Source organism: Eutrema salsugineum, unplaced genomic scaffold (genome assembly GCF_000478725.1).
Source record: "Eutrema salsugineum unplaced genomic scaffold, Eutsalg1_0 scaffold_9, whole genome shotgun sequence".
Lineage (NCBI taxonomy): Eukaryota > Viridiplantae > Streptophyta > Magnoliopsida > Brassicales > Brassicaceae > Eutrema > Eutrema salsugineum.
In genome coordinates, this window is record NW_006256342.1 from 813,459 (window position 1) to 829,326 (window position 15,868).

Consider the following 15,868-nt stretch of genomic DNA (forward strand, 5'->3'; position numbering starts at 1 on the left):
TTATGACCGGCTTATCACTGATCATCCTGAAGACTTCCGAGGGTACTTGGCTAAGGTAATTTTCTCGCCCTGCCTGAAGAAGTCACGCAATACACAATACACATGCCCATAAACTCCAATGTGAACTGGTGTTGTAGGGAATCATATTGAAAGAAAATGGAAGCAGAGGAGATGCAGAGAGAATGTTCATCCAGGTGAATTATCTGAACTTATCAAACCTTTTTCGTTCCAATACAAGTCCAAGTGAGTAAAACTATGACACAAAGCTCTAAACTGTTAATGTGTAGGCACGCTTTTTCGCACCAGACAAAGCTAAGGCCTTTGTGGATAGATATTCCAAACTGTGATCACTAGCTGATTCTGTATATATTTACGTACATGGGCTTGTCCTATTTGCAACCAAAAATTTATAGCCAAATTTGTGCCAAGAGAAATATTCCAAGGTGAGTAAAATCTGAGCCAGAATTATCTGTGAAACTTGCCTTGAAAAAGATGGGTGAATAAGACTGTACAATACAAATATTCTCAATATGAAGCTGCAGATCCGAGAGTTTCAGTAACTGTCATCTAAATATTAAAAGGAACCAGAAGAGCTACACCAAATATGAAGACATTATGTTCCAACTGATCTTCATATGGCTAGGCATTGAAGCTACAAACCGCAAGAGATCCGGCTTACTGATGATTCCTGGGTGAAGCGAATCTATTTCCTGGTTGTTTAGGACATGGAGAAACTTGGCGATGTTTGGAAGTACCATTTCCCGGCAATGCAGATGCAACAAAGGAACTTTGGATAAGACGCTTCCCTTTTGAATATCAAGACCTTCTGGTCTGCGCAGTTTATATGGCTTCCCACTGGTTGGTTCGATATCAACTTGTGGCATCTGTTTCCATTTCTTGTGGACGAACCAACCGTACTTATAGTCACCTACTATTGGAGTACCAAGAGCTTCAGCACAGTGTACACGTAACTGTTTGAAGAAACGTAACTTGATCACGAAAGAGAAACAAATACAAGATTTTTCACAAAAAAAAAAAATGGAAAGAGGGTAGCAAAGTACCTGATGCTTTCTGCTAGTAAGAGGACGAAGTTCTAACCATGAACATCCGTTGATCATAGGTCCTAACACTCTATACTCTGTTATTGCTTCTTGTGAAGCTTCAAACCCTGAGCCTCGAGCCAAAACCACCCTATCTGTTTTTCCATCATCCAAAAGCACCTAAAAACAGGTTTTTGAATCATTTCCAGATTTAGACATCTCAAGTAAAATGAGAGAGATACCTTTGAAATAGGAGCTGAAATTACTCCTTCCTTGTCTTTTGGGGAACCAATCACCAGTGCCCAATACTGCTGATACATAGCTTCACAGGCTTTGTTCCAAGCCTAGAATTGTGCAATATTTACGAGTCACTCTTACAATGTTACGCTCAACCTTATCCTTATTAGGCCGCTGTGTATAGGTTGAGAATTTCGCATAGGAATTTATACCTTACATCTCGAGTCTCTCCCTTTGAAATCACTAAACACCGAGTGAAGATGATCTATACTTTCTTTGGTTCGACCCATTACTAATAGGCCACTAGTTTCCCTATCAAGACGATGCAGCTGACCAAAGAAACTCAAAATAAGATGCCAAAACCAAATCTATTTCTTCAAATAAACGGCAATACCCAAACTATGTGAGTTTACCAATCTAGGACCTTCATCTTTACCAAAAGATAAAGCTGCAGCTGCAAGCGCATCCATGCTGTTATGTATCGGCACATTTCCCTGAAACAAACAATGATAAATGATTGGTTAAATTAATCAACAAGAAAATGTATCAGCTTACTTCCATGAAATCATTCTGCAGGGCCAAAGAGAAAAGTCTATTACCTTGACCGGAAGCTTAGGTGGCTTATTTAGAACTATGATAGCAGAGTCCTGCATTAGCGAAACAAAAGGTTCAACGAAAAGGGACAAATCCATGAAGAAATCATATGTAAGAAAACATCCACAGGGAGTAAGTAGATGATAATATACCTTGAACCTGACAAGCCTTTGAAGATATGCGATTTCGTCTGCGTTAGGATACAGGGTTCCACTTGGTATAGTGTCATACCTCTTAGAGATTCTGGTTTCAGCGATTGACACAGGCAACCAGATTTTATCTCCAATTTGCATTACCTCGTTATGCTTAACCTGTGTATATTATTAAACCCAATCCTAGAAAATGATCACACCAACAACAAGGAGCAGAAGAAAGAATGTACCTTTTTAATGGGTCTAACTCCATCTTGTTTCTCTCTTGAAGCATCTCTACGACCTCGAAACTCCATCTGAACCTGCCACAAAAAAAATACCCAGCAAGCAGAAAGAGTAACTAAAGTGAATACAGACCAAATTCGTTCTTTGAGGACAAGTATAACAATTTAAAGTATATCAGATTGAAATTCATCTTGAAGGTCCCTCATAAAAACAGAAAAATGCAGAATTTTCAAATAAATGACAATGTGGACAGTGTGATAATCCAAATACGAATCTAAAAGAATAGTCTTGTTAGTTAAGCTCAACCCTCAAATGAGGGTGGATATATAGCCTTATCTCAGTCAAATCCAAAAGATTTGATCACAAGTAATGAAAAGTTTGAACGGAGACACTCACAAGGCCCTTTGTGAAATGAGATTGGATAGCCTTATCATGGATTTCTTCCAAGTAGTATTTGACCCAGCTGATTGCCGTGACGTGGCCGTCTTCGTCAACTCCGGCGTTTTTGCCAGGTAACGGATGACCGGGGAATGGCGGCAAAGACATAAGCTGACGTGGCAACGGTCCTTTCTTCGGAGGTCCCAGCTGTGCTATGTTGTTTGTCACGCGGATAACCGTCGATGGCGGCGGAGCAACTCTCGAGTAACGCCGCGTCACGGCTGCCAGATAAACCTGACGGAAAGAGACCAAGCTAGTTCTCGTCTTGTTCTTCCACATGGAGGTCCACCGAATGACTCTGTGTCTTTGTGTCAGAGCGCCGGCTAAACGGCGGTTCGTTCCCGGCGCTACGGCCGAAGACGATAACTAGTTGGAGAAAATCAAAATGGGCCCTGTTGGGCTTTCTCTAATTAGGCGCTCATGGGTTTTTGTGTAAACTCATGGGTCCATTTACAATCTTCTATTTGTGTAATTTATAAGAATTTCTACCAACATTTTTTTTTGTCGCGAATTTTTCTACCAACATAAAACAGGTCATGGAATATTAAAAAAAAAATGGATAACGATAATCTCTCTAACAATACAAAATGAGATGATATATTATGAGAAGGTAAAAGTATCCCCCCAAACAGGTTTCAGTACATTTGGACATTACTGTAATAATAACTTATTGAATTGAGAGGTACATCAAATCAAATAGATGACTCACTTCGGCTGTACCTTATTACCATCAAAATGAAAACATAAAAAAAAAAAAAAGCAACAACGAATCAAACATATTACACAGCAGGGCACAGCACAGCCGGAGAATCATATGACGTTCACAGAGCTAAACTCGATCGAATAAACAAACCGATAAATAAAATACCGACCACTAATGATAGTTGTTGGCTCAAAAACACAAGAGAACATATGAGAGAGAACTCTTCCTCCAAACAAACCCAAAATTCTGAGGGCTTTTTCGACTTTTTGGAGACGGATATGCTTTTACCGAGTTTCATCCTCCAAGGCACGGAATCCAGCAGTGAGATCCTCGTACAGTTTCTTGAATTTTGCCACAAGTGTATCCTCCCCTTCTGCTGGGTCTTCGAACTTCTGAGACCTGTTTATTTCCATCATTCACAACTTCCGTTTCAGACACGTTTCACTAGAGCTATTATTTATATAATATATATGAAGAAGTATAGGGTCGCTTACACTAAACGGTAGAAAAGATCTCCCAAGCGGTGCTTGATGAGAGTGTAAGTAATCTTTTGACCGTCCATCCCAGCTGCTCTTTCTACCGCCTGCGTATCCACAAACAACATTCGAGCCCGAGTTATTTTTTTGGCAACCACTCACTTGCTTTATGAACAAACCAATTTGACCACCCACTTCACAAAGACGACAACTGATGAATACTGTAATTTTCATCTTATTTACCTGATTGGCTAGGTTGTAGAAATGGATAATGTTTCGCATCATCCACACCGACTTGTAGAAAGGGCAGAATTTGTCATATCTGTCAAACATTCATACAAAAAGTACAAAAGAGTAAATAACCCATTGACAGAGAAAGAGAGGATAAAAGCAAATCGACAGGAGCCAAATCTTACGGTGTAAACGCGTTTTGAGCGAGGTAGTCTTCCCTTAATAACTTAGCCGTTTCCAAAGTGATTTTGTCACCTTCCGCTAGCGCATCTTTTCCCACAAGCTGCGCACAAAGCGTAATGCACACGTCAAATAAGTTCGTTTCAGAAAGTCAATATCTGATATGAGGATTCCTTCTACAACTTGAGTCAAGGTTATTGGCAAAACATAACTCTAAGCCTTGAGGTCATTAGGATCACTAAGAGACCAGAGTTTGTTACTGACGACATCAAATACTTATATAGTGATAGGCGACATTTACCTGGACAATTTCATTAAGATCGTCTTCCCTCTGCAACACCTCTCTGGCCTTTGTCCTGATGTTTATGAAATCGGGATCGAACTTATCATAGAAAGATTCCAATGCCTGAAAAAACCAAGCAGCTTTTTATATATACAAGAACTTCAAGATAGTAAACCAAGACAGGTTTGAAGAACACCGTGAATATTTAAGCATACCGTCGAATACTTTGAGTAGGAAATTAGCCAATTAACAGACGGAAAATGTTTTCTCTGGGCAAGCTTTTTGTCCAAACCCCAGAAGACCTGCAGAAGAAAAAGAAAAAAAGAATCAAAATAGAAGAGTAAGAACTTCAAAGTAGAGTAAGAACTTCAAAGTAGAGGAAAAAATTATCCTTTCTACGGCAGAACTAATACCAAACACCATTGGTTCATCTCGATCAACATATCTGAATAGTGGATCTGTACAACTACAATACAAGATAGGGAAGCAGCCATAAAACAAACAATCACCTGCACAATACTAAGGGTTGCAGAAGTCACAGGGTCTGAAAAGTCTCCACCAGGAGGTGAAACAGCACCAACAATCGTGACACTTCCATCCCGTTCTGGTCCACCGAGACATTTTACTTTACCAGCACGTTCATAGAAAGACGCTAAACGTGCTGCTAGATAGGCAGGATAACCACTGTCGGCAGGCATTTCAGCCTAGAAAACAAAGAAAAATAGGTGTCAATAAACTGAGAAAAATGAAGACAACACGAAAATCAATACAGCAAAAGTGAGACGCAGAAGTTTACCAGCCGTCCTGAAATTTCTCTCAATGCTTCAGCCCAACGGGAAGTTGAGTCTGCCATCATACTAACATTGTAGCCCATATCTCTAAAATATTCAGCGATAGTGATTCCTGGAGTTCACATTACCAACACAAAAAAAAAAAAAAAAAAAATAGTTGAAGGTCGTAATAAAAAAAGGTTTGTATGTGCACTTAATGATTAGAAGATGGGAGGAAGATGGGAGATGGGCTTCCTCAAAAACTATTAAGCCTACATGCCTGAAAATTACCTGTGTAAATTGAGGCTTCACGTGCAGCCACAGGCATGTTAGAGGTGTTGGCAACAAGTGTAGTACGTTTCATGACAGATTCCTCACGACCATCAGGCAATGTCATTGTCAATTGCGGGAAGTCCATAAGAACCTAATTTATGAGAAACCATGAGACCAAATTTCTGATGTGTTTGACCAAAATGAAAATTCAGAACGAGAAGAGGTATACCTCAGCCATTTCATTTCCTCGCTCTCCACAACCAACGTAAACAACAGCATCGGAGTTGGAGTACTATGTATATAAAAAAAACAAATTAGCTCTGGAAATTCGATATATCCAGTAATTATTTGGAACAAAACCCTAGTGTCAAATCCTACCTTGGAAAGTGCCTGACTGATAACAGTTTTCCCACAGCCAAAAGCACCAGGAATGGCACAGGTTCCACCAAGGACCGAGGGGAAAAGGGCATCAAGGACACGCTGACAACATGAAAAGAAAGCTATCAGCAATAAACGTCCTCGGATGACTATGACTACTGTCAAAAAGATTAATAGAGTAATTCACCTGCCCCGTAAGTAGAGGAGTATCCGCAGCAAGTTTTGATGCAACTGGCCTAGGCGTACGTACAGGCCAGCTCTGACAAATTATCAACCAAACCAATTTTATAAAGTGAACCGAATAGCTTAACCTTTGCGCTTACAAGACGAAAATAAAAGATGCATTAAGACCTGAAGCATGGTGTATGATTTCTTAACGCCCTGGAATTCAAGCTCTACCACTGTGTCCTGGTAAATGAAAAACGCCGTCAGACAACCATAAGCAGAAAGCCAGTCTTTTTATCCAACAGGAAGTGATTACCGATAGATCAAGTTAGCCATATATTAACTCAAACATTGAAGGAAAAGGAAAAGTTATTTATAATCATTTGAGAGAAAGTAAACTCATACGTTAAGGGAATATTGACCAGCTGGAGCAATATAAGTGATCTTTCCCATGGCATCAGGAGGAAGGCCAACATGGTGTGTCATCAGAGTGTTCTCGAAGACGGTCTGCATTCCAAAGTTATGTTTGACTTTAAGAAAAATTTCAGACAAGGGAAACACACGGTAACTGTGTAAAATCGCTTGTCAAGATTAGATAAAGGAGGAAGCAATAAGCTTACAGCATACAAGTCGCCACCAGTTATTGTGTCTCCCTCGGCTGCAACCAAGTCAAATTCAGGTAACATCAAGATTAAGACCATACGAGCACTTTCATAGATAGATACATCAAGTAAAACACATTACCAAATTTATTCGGCTGGAACTCCCAAGGACAATCTTTGTCAAGAGCTGGAACAGACACACCTCGAGGAATGTATACATCACCAGATCTTTTCGCAATAGTCTTCAAAGGCCTCTGTGATATTAAGAGAAATAAAAACCAAAGAATTGTGAGAAGCCACAGACTGCAGTTTGTAATATTATAACAAATCTGACAAGCCCTAAACTTCATGTCTAGCAAGATTCTAAATCCAACTGAACCTGAATTCCATCGAAGATATTTCCCAATATTCCTGGTCCAAGCTCCACAGAAAGAGGCTGCAAATTCAGGACAGAATCTATGTTAGCAGCAGACGAACAACCCTAAAAATGAAAAAAAAAAAAAAAAAAAAAAGAAAACAAGATAGAGATCTCGCGTACCTTGTGCGTTCGAAGAACAGGATCATTAACTGTCAATCCAGCTGTTTCCTCATAAACTGAGAAAAGAGGAAGTTGCCAAATATCAGCTAAGATATCTTACAGAAGACTACATAAATTACAGTAACAAGCACAAGAGAACAACAAACCTTGGATTGTGGCAGAATCTCCTTCAAGACGGATAATTTCTCCGATCAAATTATCATGCCCAACACGCACTAACTCATACATAGCAGCACCGGCCATACCATCGGCGACAACAACGGGACCTGAAACCTGCATCGCAGTACTTGGATATTACCAATCTGATTACGAGAAGAAATGTCAAATCAGTGAGAACTACCAGATCAGGCTAGAAATTCGAATACGAGTTACTGAACCAAGGCGGATTCAACCGATTCAAGGTCTTTGCATAGTAATTAAGATGGGAAGAAAGAGTTCCCACAAAAAAACAAATCTACATCTCCCACCAATCTTACCTAGTAGCAGATCGACTTAATACATATGCATACAATAGATACGCAGAAAAGGATAAACCATATCAGATCGACGAACGGGATAATACCTTGCGAACGTAACCATACTCGCTCTCCTTCTCATCGTCCTCGAAGGTTGTGAGCTTTCCGTAAAACGCCGGCATTTTCACAGCAATCAGAGATTCAAACAAAACTCAAATCCGATCGACCTGGAAAATAAAATTATCCTCCTGGAAAACGCCGAGATCCGATCAAAAACACCAATCAGAAATCGCCAAAACCTCGAATCAAGATCGGAGAACGAGGAGGAAGAAAAATCATGGGGGTTTTGAATCAGAACAATTCGATAAATCAGAAAGAAACAAAAAAATCAGAGAGAGAGATAGAGATCCTAACCAGTGAACAGACAGGAAGAGTGGTCACAAGAAGAGAGGGGAGGCACGTAGATATTGAAAGAGTTGTAAGAGTTTGATCTGATTGACGAAATCGTGGGGCGATCCTGTACATGACCTCACACGCTACGGTTGTAGATCAAGCCCTGTGCCTAAATGCCACGTGGCATATTATTTATGGGCTTTGTGATATTTATTTAAGGCCCAATATGTGGGTCCTAAGTGTTTTTGTGTATTTCCTCCGATTTCGTTAATGCTGGAGAATCTCTCTGATCAAGCCGGGAAAATCATTGTAGATCAGTTTTTTTTCCGGGAAGAACAAAAATTTCTGGTAAAATCTGGGAGTGAATAAAGGAAAGCAAGTTCGAGTGGAGAGAGAGATGGGAGAAGTGGGGAAGGCGATGGGATTGCTGATTAGCGGGACGCTTGTGTATTATCACTGCGTATATCGCAACGCAACTCTTCTCTCTCTCTTCTCCGATGTTCTCATTGTTCTCTTATGCTCCCTCGCCATTCTCGGTCTCCTTTTTCGCCAACTCAATGTATCGTAAGTTCTCTAAGACTTCCCCCAAAATTGGATTTTTCTGCTTCCCGTATTGGGCTTTGGCTCTTTGGTCTCCGATTTGTCGAATTAGGTGGTTGTGTAAGCATTGATACTAATATCTGCGTTTGCGAAATGAATTCGATAGTGAACACTGAAACACTGAACAGGCGTCTTTCTTGTTTGACTTGCTTTGAGTTTCATGCCTTCTCTCTGCCGGTGAAATTGGTTTCTTTTTCTGTAATGGTTTTTCATACACATTCACAAAAACTTCAAAGGCATGGACTGATTAGGTCTCCTTTTATTTTTGGGTGAATCGATAATGATTCTCTGTGATCAATGCATGAGTCATAATGCCAAAAGTTCTCAATGATCCCATAATCTTCTGCTCTCTGATATCTAATCTGTTCCAAGACTCTTGCTTTTTCGGCCACGTGATTTACAAACTCTATAAACTCTCCTCAAGGGTTCCAGTGGATCCACTAAAGTGGCAAATATCACAGGACACAGCAAGTAACATCGTTGCACGCTTAGCTAATACCGTTGGAGCAGCAGAGGCCGTTCTGAGGGTTGCAGCAACAGGACATGACAAGAGGCTTTTTGTCAAGGCAAGTGTCAGTACTTTACCGTCTTTACCCATATAAATGCATTGCTGATTGTTTGACTCATTCATTCATCATTGTGTTCTATAATAAAGATGTTGGTCTGATGCTTTTTCTTTTAGGTCGTAATCTGCCTTTACTTCTTATCAGCTCTCGGACGACTCATAGCAGGTGTAACCGTTGCTTATGCAGGTAAAAGCATCCACATTTCCTCTCAGGCTTGTACCAATTTTCAATTTAATGCAGAAGAGTATGGTGGTACATTGAGTAACATTACTTACCAAATTGTCGGGTTTAATAGGAATTGGCCATGTTCTTTTGGTGGAAGTAAAGCTTGGTGTTCATTTTCTTAAACTTGTGTTAGAGTCTAGGTGTGTAAGTGTTCGGCAAACTAACATAGTTACGGAATACAAATTCTCTCTGTAGGAAACATTAGTAACAAAAGTAAGACACAGTGTTGCATTCATTTGAGAAACCCTCCTTCTTGCTTGTGTCGAATTTTTTTTGCAGACCAATGATTTCTGACTAGTTCTTCTCCCTGAAACAGGACTATGCATGTTCTGCCTCTGCATGCTCTGTCAGAATTCTCAATTTCTTGGAAACTGTGTACTGAAGCGAGCAAACGGCGAGATTTTAGAACAAGAAGCACATATTGATACATAACCTGTCTAGCTTTTGTTTTTTCTTTCTACTTTCTCATGTTCATATCTTCAGAATAGATACCCCTAATGTACACACCACTCGTATACTGCCTGGTGAAAAAATGTAATGATATTGTTTCACCTCCACACCGTATATTTGCATATCTTAAATCTATAAATTTGTTTTGTTTTAACAAGACTTTTGGGGGTCTTTAAGGCATACACTGAACACTGCATTAAACAAAACAGTGTGCAATAAGTGTTAATGGGAACTGAACTAGCGAGATGATGCCCATATATATACATATTAGGAAGATTACATAGAAACACAGCACCTTTTCTTATTCAGTTTGTCAGTCAGAACTCGATAGGATCTCATGTCTGTAAAAGGTTTGCTTACCCGACCCTACCCTATCTAAAAGTCTAAACCATTTCACGTCTTTGTGGCCGCTCTTGGTGATTCGAATCTTCGTTGATCTGTGTTCTTAAAATCTACAAATCTTGAAGAGCCTGCATAGTTTTGATATTCGTTTCATCAGAGGTCAAAGAAATTCATGACTTAAGTATTTAGTCAAATATTATCTCATAATAAAAGAAGACTTTTAAGTTCATTTCTTCTTCAAATATCCCCGAAATGCTCAAGAACTAACTGCTTTCGGCTCGTAAAGTCATGGATAGAAAGTTATATACGATTTGCTGTGATTAGCTCAAAACTTACACAGAAACAGGTTCGACGAGTTTTGTGGTCTAGCCTTCGTCATCCTCAGAGTGAGATGCAGTATTTGAAGCCATGTCCGTCTCCACTAATTGAGGCTGTACACCTATATTTTTTTAAGGAAAAAAATAATCAAACATTAAGAAACATTGTACCAAAAGCACATATTTGACGGTACAAGATGCGATAAGGCACAACATTTGCCTCTAAAGTATGCCAATAAGTACCTCATAGACCATTCTGTTAAAAAAAAAAACAGAGTGGTTGTTCGACAAGAAGCAAAAGGAACATGATAACTAACACAACATTTCGACTTCTCAACAATAATTAAAGGACGAAACATGTTCCATCACGACACTACCTATAAAAGGAACGACTATCTAAGTTGTTATTGAAGGTGGTCACCCATTTCCGTCAGTGATATTTGAACCCGTTCAAAATTTTCAGACGACGACAACTCTAAAACAGAACAGACCAAGCCTTTCTTTTTCAATGTCGTTTTCCATCAAACTCGTTAAGCAATATAATCATCAGAAACGATAAGCCAAGATTGCCTTGGTACATCTAAAAATGCCACAAAACCTATGTAAAAGCCAAAGCTTTTTCATCAAAACAAAATTCAAATGGTATTTAATTATATTTCAAGAATTACGAGCAATCACGACCAAATTTCCATCAGCAAAAAGATCAGACCTTTGATGAAGTAATCAGAGGAAGGCCATCCACGACCAGACGAGATTGAGATGGATTCTTCATCACCGATCGGATTCGCCAGCTTCTCAACGAGCTTTGCGATCCCATGAGTCTGGGATCTAGGCGGTGGGACCCAGTAAGAAGCACCGGGAACAAAAGGGAGCCAATCCGGTGCGGATCGGCGTACTATTATCCGGTGGACGGCGTCCTCTAGCTTCTGAAGGAGAGGATCCGATTGCGACTTCGACGCGGCGGTATCGATCTCGTAGAGCTCACCACGGCGGTTAGCTCGCCGATTCGAGGATTGAGATCGGAAGAAGATGGTTCGAGATGAAGGAAGGAGAGAAGCTCCGGCTAAGCGGCACCTAGAGAGAGAAAGTGAGGGAGAGGAAGATCGAGCCATTTCCAGAGATAGAGGGAAAGGTGTGAGATCAGTTTCCTGTTCGACGAAATTAGGAGAAGACGTAGATCGCTGTCTTAACGGATAAGGGAAAAGAGCACTAACCTTCTTTATCGGAATTCGCTTTTTATTAAAAAAAATCTGAAAATTTACTTTCTTTTTCCGAAAAGGCTGGTCTTTTACAACTGTGCGTATACAAGTCATTTTTTGGATATAAAGATTTAATTCACATGGATACAACGATTTATTTTCCATTCCTTAACATCACATATAGCATTTGACATGTATAAATTTAAATACATCATATATAAATTTGTATACACGATATAAATATTTGCAGCATGCTTATACCATTTTATAACATGAGTAAATCAAACTACAATATAGCTTAGTAAGCATTTCAACATCTTTGATGCAACATATAAACTCGGTTATATTTATGTTATAAATTTTGTGTATTGTGTTTTTTGTTAGCTTTTTTTTTTACAACAGTTTTTGGTTAGCTAAGATATTTTTCTTTAGCCGAAAAAAAAAAAGATATTTTTCTTTAATATGTTGGCTACATTTATTTTAGAGAATGACTCACACTTGTAATAATTACCGTTTACACTTGACAGCCTTACTTTTCACAAGTTATCCCAAAACTCTTGACAGTAAAATTTTGACAAAGACGGGAAAAAAAAAAAAAAATACAGTGTGTTCATCATCTCCTTTTCTTCACCCTCAAGTGTTGTTGTATCAATTAAAAAAAAAAACCTTTAAGCGCTTTGAGAGAGAGAGAAAAAGATTGAGACAACGCACCAACTGTTGCGGCTCAAAGAGATCGAGATCGGGGATCCACACGACGGAGAGTGAGCTAAAGGATATGGGATCTCGGCTACTCGAGTGTTGCTCCCGTTTCATCTTCTACTGTCACTCCCACAACTGCAACTATTTTCCCTAATAGTTTTTCTTTTTTCTCGCCGTTACGCAGGAAACTTCCACCCTCAGGTGGGAATCGATGCCGCCTTTTTTCATTTTCTCAGATTGGATTTTTGTTCTTCTATGATCATTTAGTCCATTTTGGGGATTTAGGTTTTGCTTTAGTTTTGCGTTTTGGTACTGTTTCAATCTCTTTCGTGTTTTTTTTTTTTGTGATTTGAGGATAGTCTGATTTCTACTCTATTGATTTGGATGTATCCATGGGAATTCCAACTTAAGTTGTTTGAATTGAAATGGGACCTGCTTCTAAATCCCAGAGATCTTACTGGGTTTGACATGAATTGATTTGGAAACTGTGATTAGGGTTTTATTTTTTTTCTGGGTTTTCCAACACTGGACACTCAAGTTATGTTTGGTTCCACTGTGGGATTTATGGAAACTATTTAGAGGACTTCGTAGATCTAAAGTAGTAGTATATCCGAAGCTCTCAAAAATCTCGGTGATGCTCGATCTGTCAGATAAGCGGGAAGGTTCTTCGAAAGAGAGAGTGATAACTAGACCCGTAAAATAGTACTGCTGTCATTTGGTTCCAGAGTCCCGTTTTCTCAGCCTTTAGGAATGTATATTGCAGCATATACATCTTAGTACCTATTTTCATTTGTGGGCTTAGAATGTTGAAGCATTTTGATCCATTTTTAACGTGGTGTTTGCCAGAGTTTCGCTCGTCGCACTTCTCTATCTGACCACATCTTCTTCTTTATTATTTCATTACTGTTAAGTCCATAGGTAGAAAGCAGTTGTGTAACTATCTTGCTTGTTTCTCATGGGTTCCTATTTTGTTCCTGCAGGACTTTGAATCCTCTTTCAGCATATTTTCTGTGGTGTTCTGTAACCAGTTTGTGTTTTCCTGAAGAAATCAAATGGGTTCGAGATATGCATCTCACCAGCTCAGCAATGGGCTGTTTGTGTCTGGTAGGCCTGAGCAACCCAAAGAAAAGCCTCCAACAATGAGCTCAGTAGCCATGCCATACACCGGTGGTGATATCAAGAAATCAGGAGAATTGGGGAAGATGTTTGACATTCCGACAGATGGCACAAAGTCAAGGAAGTCTGGCCCAATAACTGGAGCTTCTTCAAGAAGTGGTGGGCAATCAGGTCCGGTGCCTAATGCCACTGGTCGTATGTCTGGGTCTCTAGCTTCTGCTGGCTCGAATTCAATGAAGAAAACAAATTCTGGGCCTTTGTCTAAGCACGGAGAGCCTTTAAAGAAATCCTCTGGTCCGCAATCTGGTGGTGTAACACGGCAAAATTCCGGCCCTATTCCTATACTCCCAACTACAGGTCTCATAACATCTGGGCCAATTACTTCGGGACCTCTGAATTCATCTGGGGCCCCTAGAAAGATATCTGGTCCGCTAGACTATTCTGGTTCGATGAAGACACATATGACATCCGTTGTCCACAACCAGGCGGTAACTACCCTTGGTCCGGAAGATGACTTTTCCTGCATGAAGAGCTTCCCCAAGCCTGTGCTGTGGCTGATTATACTTATATTTGTGATGGGGTTCCTTGCTGGAGGCTTCATTCTTGGAGCAGTTCATAATGCAATTCTCCTCATTGTTGTGGCGGTCTTGTTCACAGTTGTTGCTGCACTTTTCATTTGGAATGTATCTTGTGAAAGACGTGGTATCACAGATTTCATTGCCCGTTATCCTGATGCTGATCTTAGAACTGCCAAAAACGGTCAATACGTGAAGGTCACTGGGGTAAGTATATGAATACTCTCTCAGAAAAAGCTGATTTTGTAATTACTCCTTGCCGCTGGGGAAATTTGATTTATTCTTACTTCCATGGAACTCTTGTCTCTACTATTTTTTTGACATTAGTTCTTGTTTGTTGAAAAGGTGGTCACATGTGGTAACGTGCCGCTTGAGTCATCCTTCCATAGAGTTCCCAGATGTGTTTACACGTCGACTTGTCTCTATGAGTACCGTGGATGGGGTTCGAAGCCAGCCAATGCTTCACATCGCCGCTTCACATGGGGACTGAGATCAGCAGAGGTTAGATGATATTTCGTTTCACAGAAAATTTTGTTTTCCAATGTGTAATGTCTCTAAACTTTTGCATCTACAATACATGGCAGAGGCATGTGGTAGACTTCTACATTTCTGATTTCCAGTCTGGGCTTAGAGCATTGGTCAAAACCGGAAACGGTGCAAAGGTAACACCTATCGTCGATGATTCTGTTGTCATCGATTTTAAGCCAGGAAGTGAGCAAGCATCTCCAGATTTCGTAAGGTGGTTGGGTCAGAAGAATCTATCCAATGATGAACGAGTGATGCGGCTTAAAGAAGGGTATGAAAATTCAACCTGTCGAAAAAAGAGTGATTCAGAAACGTTAACGAGTTGCTAAAAAATATATTGGTCTCTGTGATACTTGTCTCATTTGCAGGTATATCAAAGAAGGAAGCACAGTAAGTGTCATTGGAGTGGTTCAGAGAAACGAAAACGTGTTAATGATAGTCCCAACGACAGAGCCATTAGCTGCTGGTTGGCAATGGAGTAAGTGCACATTCCCTGCAAGTCTTGAAGGGATTGTGTTGAGATGCGAAGATTCATCGAACGTAGACGCAATTCCTGTCTAGTGCAGTTAGTAGTAAGTCTTTCTTCTTCTTCCACGGTTGGTAGACGAAAATCTCACTGTTTCACTTCGGCTTCATTAATATTTTTCATGAAATCTGAAAAGTGTTCTTGGTTGGTGGCTTTTCTCTCTCTACTCTACTGATGATCATTCCTTGGGTTGGTGGTTTTCTGGTAGTGCTCTCTACCTTTAATATTTCTTATTTTTTATATCGAGTTATGATTACATTAGGATGATGACTATGCTGTTGGATGTGGATTACGTTTCTATGACTTAATTTGTGTTATGGTTTGTAATTGTAAAGCTCCTCTAGTTATTCTTTTTCGACCGAACTTGTGTCCTAATGTAATGGCTTTATCTATTTCGTTTGGAATGCAATGGGCATGTTGTTGCAGGCTGAAGTTTAGCCAGATGTGAATTGTGTTTATTATTTTCTAGTTATTGTTATGCATAAAAAAAAAACTAGTTATTAATTCTTCGTCCACCAAAAGTTAGATACAGCAAAGCTACATCTTTCCAACTTATGACAAAATCATCTCATCGCTCGAAAAACAAATGGATAGA

The 15,868-nt window shown here is 39.8% G+C and overlaps 6 protein-coding genes across 6 annotated transcripts in view; 3 read left to right on the top strand and 3 right to left on the bottom strand.

Annotated features, from left to right (window-relative positions):
- Positions 1-491, top strand: part of LOC18008298 — a 3,781-nt gene extending 3,290 nt beyond the window's left edge. Inside the window, exons 13-15 of the mRNA XM_006389879.2 lie at positions 1-55; positions 138-194; positions 288-491. The exon at positions 1-55 is cut by the window's left edge and continues 29 nt beyond it. Of these exons, the coding sequence (XP_006389941.2) occupies positions 1-55; positions 138-194; positions 288-347 (172 nt within the window). The 3' untranslated portion in view covers positions 348-491. The remainder of the gene's footprint in view (positions 56-137; positions 195-287) is intronic.
- On the bottom strand, positions 486-3,086 carry LOC18009094 (RNA pseudouridine synthase 3, mitochondrial). Its single transcript, XM_006389881.2, has 9 exons — positions 2,645-3,086; positions 2,254-2,325; positions 2,024-2,182; positions 1,877-1,924; positions 1,691-1,771; positions 1,490-1,606; positions 1,283-1,384; positions 1,062-1,220; positions 486-971 (listed from the first exon to the last, which is right to left on the bottom strand). Exons 1-9 carry the CDS (start codon positions 2,963-2,965, stop codon positions 594-596), a joined length of 1,437 nt encoding a protein of 478 aa, XP_006389943.1. The 5' UTR covers positions 2,966-3,086; the 3' UTR covers positions 486-593.
- Positions 3,087-3,261: 175 nt separating this feature from the next.
- On the bottom strand, positions 3,262-7,922 carry LOC18008394 (V-type proton ATPase catalytic subunit A). The gene is made up of 20 exons (XM_006389882.2): positions 7,848-7,922; positions 7,432-7,558; positions 7,286-7,341; positions 7,127-7,183; positions 6,890-7,001; positions 6,766-6,803; positions 6,551-6,652; positions 6,332-6,388; positions 6,168-6,239; positions 5,981-6,082; positions 5,832-5,894; positions 5,621-5,753; positions 5,356-5,462; positions 5,069-5,263; positions 4,775-4,861; positions 4,578-4,682; positions 4,282-4,379; positions 4,109-4,187; positions 3,884-3,972; positions 3,262-3,788 (listed from the first exon to the last, which is right to left on the bottom strand). The coding sequence occupies exons 1-20, from the start codon at positions 7,920-7,922 to the stop codon at positions 3,674-3,676; spliced, it is 1,869 nt and encodes a 622-aa protein (XP_006389944.1). The 3' UTR covers positions 3,262-3,673.
- A 502-nt stretch (positions 7,923-8,424) lies between these two features.
- On the top strand, positions 8,425-10,128 carry LOC18008452 (reticulon-like protein B22). The gene is made up of 4 exons (XM_006389884.2): positions 8,425-8,697; positions 9,158-9,299; positions 9,416-9,485; positions 9,841-10,128. Exons 1-4 carry the CDS (start codon positions 8,531-8,533, stop codon positions 9,954-9,956), a joined length of 495 nt encoding a protein of 164 aa, XP_006389946.1. The 5' UTR covers positions 8,425-8,530; the 3' UTR covers positions 9,957-10,128.
- LOC18009121 lies at positions 10,105-11,855 on the bottom strand. The gene is made up of 3 exons (XM_006389885.2): positions 11,343-11,855; positions 10,653-10,755; positions 10,105-10,444 (listed from the first exon to the last, which is right to left on the bottom strand). Exons 1-2 carry the CDS (start codon positions 11,743-11,745, stop codon positions 10,682-10,684), a joined length of 477 nt encoding a protein of 158 aa, XP_006389947.2. The 5' UTR covers positions 11,746-11,855; the 3' UTR covers positions 10,105-10,444; positions 10,653-10,681.
- A 642-nt stretch (positions 11,856-12,497) lies between these two features.
- LOC18009402 (uncharacterized membrane protein At1g16860) lies at positions 12,498-15,722 on the top strand. The gene is made up of 5 exons (XM_006389886.2): positions 12,498-12,732; positions 13,512-14,429; positions 14,568-14,723; positions 14,807-15,018; positions 15,116-15,722. Exons 2-5 carry the CDS (start codon positions 13,584-13,586, stop codon positions 15,306-15,308), a joined length of 1,407 nt encoding a protein of 468 aa, XP_006389948.1. The 5' UTR covers positions 12,498-12,732; positions 13,512-13,583; the 3' UTR covers positions 15,309-15,722.
- The last annotated feature ends 146 nt before the right edge of the window (positions 15,723-15,868 follow it).

What these genes read in the sequence shown, in the direction of transcription:
- LOC18009402 (XM_006389886.2), top strand. Translation starts at nt 13,584, where the DNA reads ATGGGTTCGAGATATGCATCTCACCAGCTCAGCAATGGGCTGTTTGTG. An exon ending in GGGGACTGAGATCAGCAGAG is followed by an intron (nt 14,724 to 14,806) that starts GTTAGATGATAT and finishes AATACATGGCAG; the next exon opens with AGGCATGTGGTAGACTTCTA. An exon ending in GTGATGCGGCTTAAAGAAGG is followed by an intron (nt 15,019 to 15,115) that starts GTATGAAAATTC and finishes TCTCATTTGCAG; the next exon opens with GTATATCAAAGAAGGAAGCA.
- LOC18009094 (XM_006389881.2), bottom strand. Translation starts at nt 2,965, where the DNA reads ATGTGGAAGAACAAGACGAGAACTAGCTTGGTCTCTTTCCGTCAGGTT. An exon ending in AAAGGCTTGTCAGGTTCAAG is followed by an intron (nt 1,925 to 2,023) that starts GTATATTATCAT and finishes TCGCTAATGCAG; the next exon opens with GACTCTGCTATCATAGTTCT. An exon ending in TTTCAGCTCCTATTTCAAAG is followed by an intron (nt 1,221 to 1,282) that starts GTATCTCTCTCA and finishes ACCTGTTTTTAG; the next exon opens with GTGCTTTTGGATGATGGAAA.
- LOC18008452 (XM_006389884.2), top strand. Translation starts at nt 8,531, where the DNA reads ATGGGAGAAGTGGGGAAGGCGATGGGATTGCTGATTAGCGGGACGCTT. An exon ending in TTTCGCCAACTCAATGTATC is followed by an intron (nt 8,698 to 9,157) that starts GTAAGTTCTCTA and finishes ACTCTCCTCAAG; the next exon opens with GGTTCCAGTGGATCCACTAA. An exon ending in ACAAGAGGCTTTTTGTCAAG is followed by an intron (nt 9,300 to 9,415) that starts GCAAGTGTCAGT and finishes TTTTTCTTTTAG; the next exon opens with GTCGTAATCTGCCTTTACTT.
- LOC18009121 (XM_006389885.2), bottom strand. Translation starts at nt 11,745, where the DNA reads ATGGCTCGATCTTCCTCTCCCTCACTTTCTCTCTCTAGGTGCCGCTTA. An exon ending in CTCTGATTACTTCATCAAAG is followed by an intron (nt 10,756 to 11,342) that starts GTCTGATCTTTT and finishes AAAAAAATATAG; the next exon opens with GTGTACAGCCTCAATTAGTG.
- LOC18008394 (XM_006389882.2), bottom strand. Translation starts at nt 7,922, where the DNA reads ATGCCGGCGTTTTACGGAAAGCTCACAACCTTCGAGGACGATGAGAAG. An exon ending in TGAAGCCTCAATTTACACAG is followed by an intron (nt 5,463 to 5,620) that starts GTAATTTTCAGG and finishes TGTGAACTCCAG; the next exon opens with GAATCACTATCGCTGAATAT. An exon ending in CCTACTCAAAGTATTCGACG is followed by an intron (nt 4,683 to 4,774) that starts GTATGCTTAAAT and finishes TGGTTTTTTCAG; the next exon opens with GCATTGGAATCTTTCTATGA.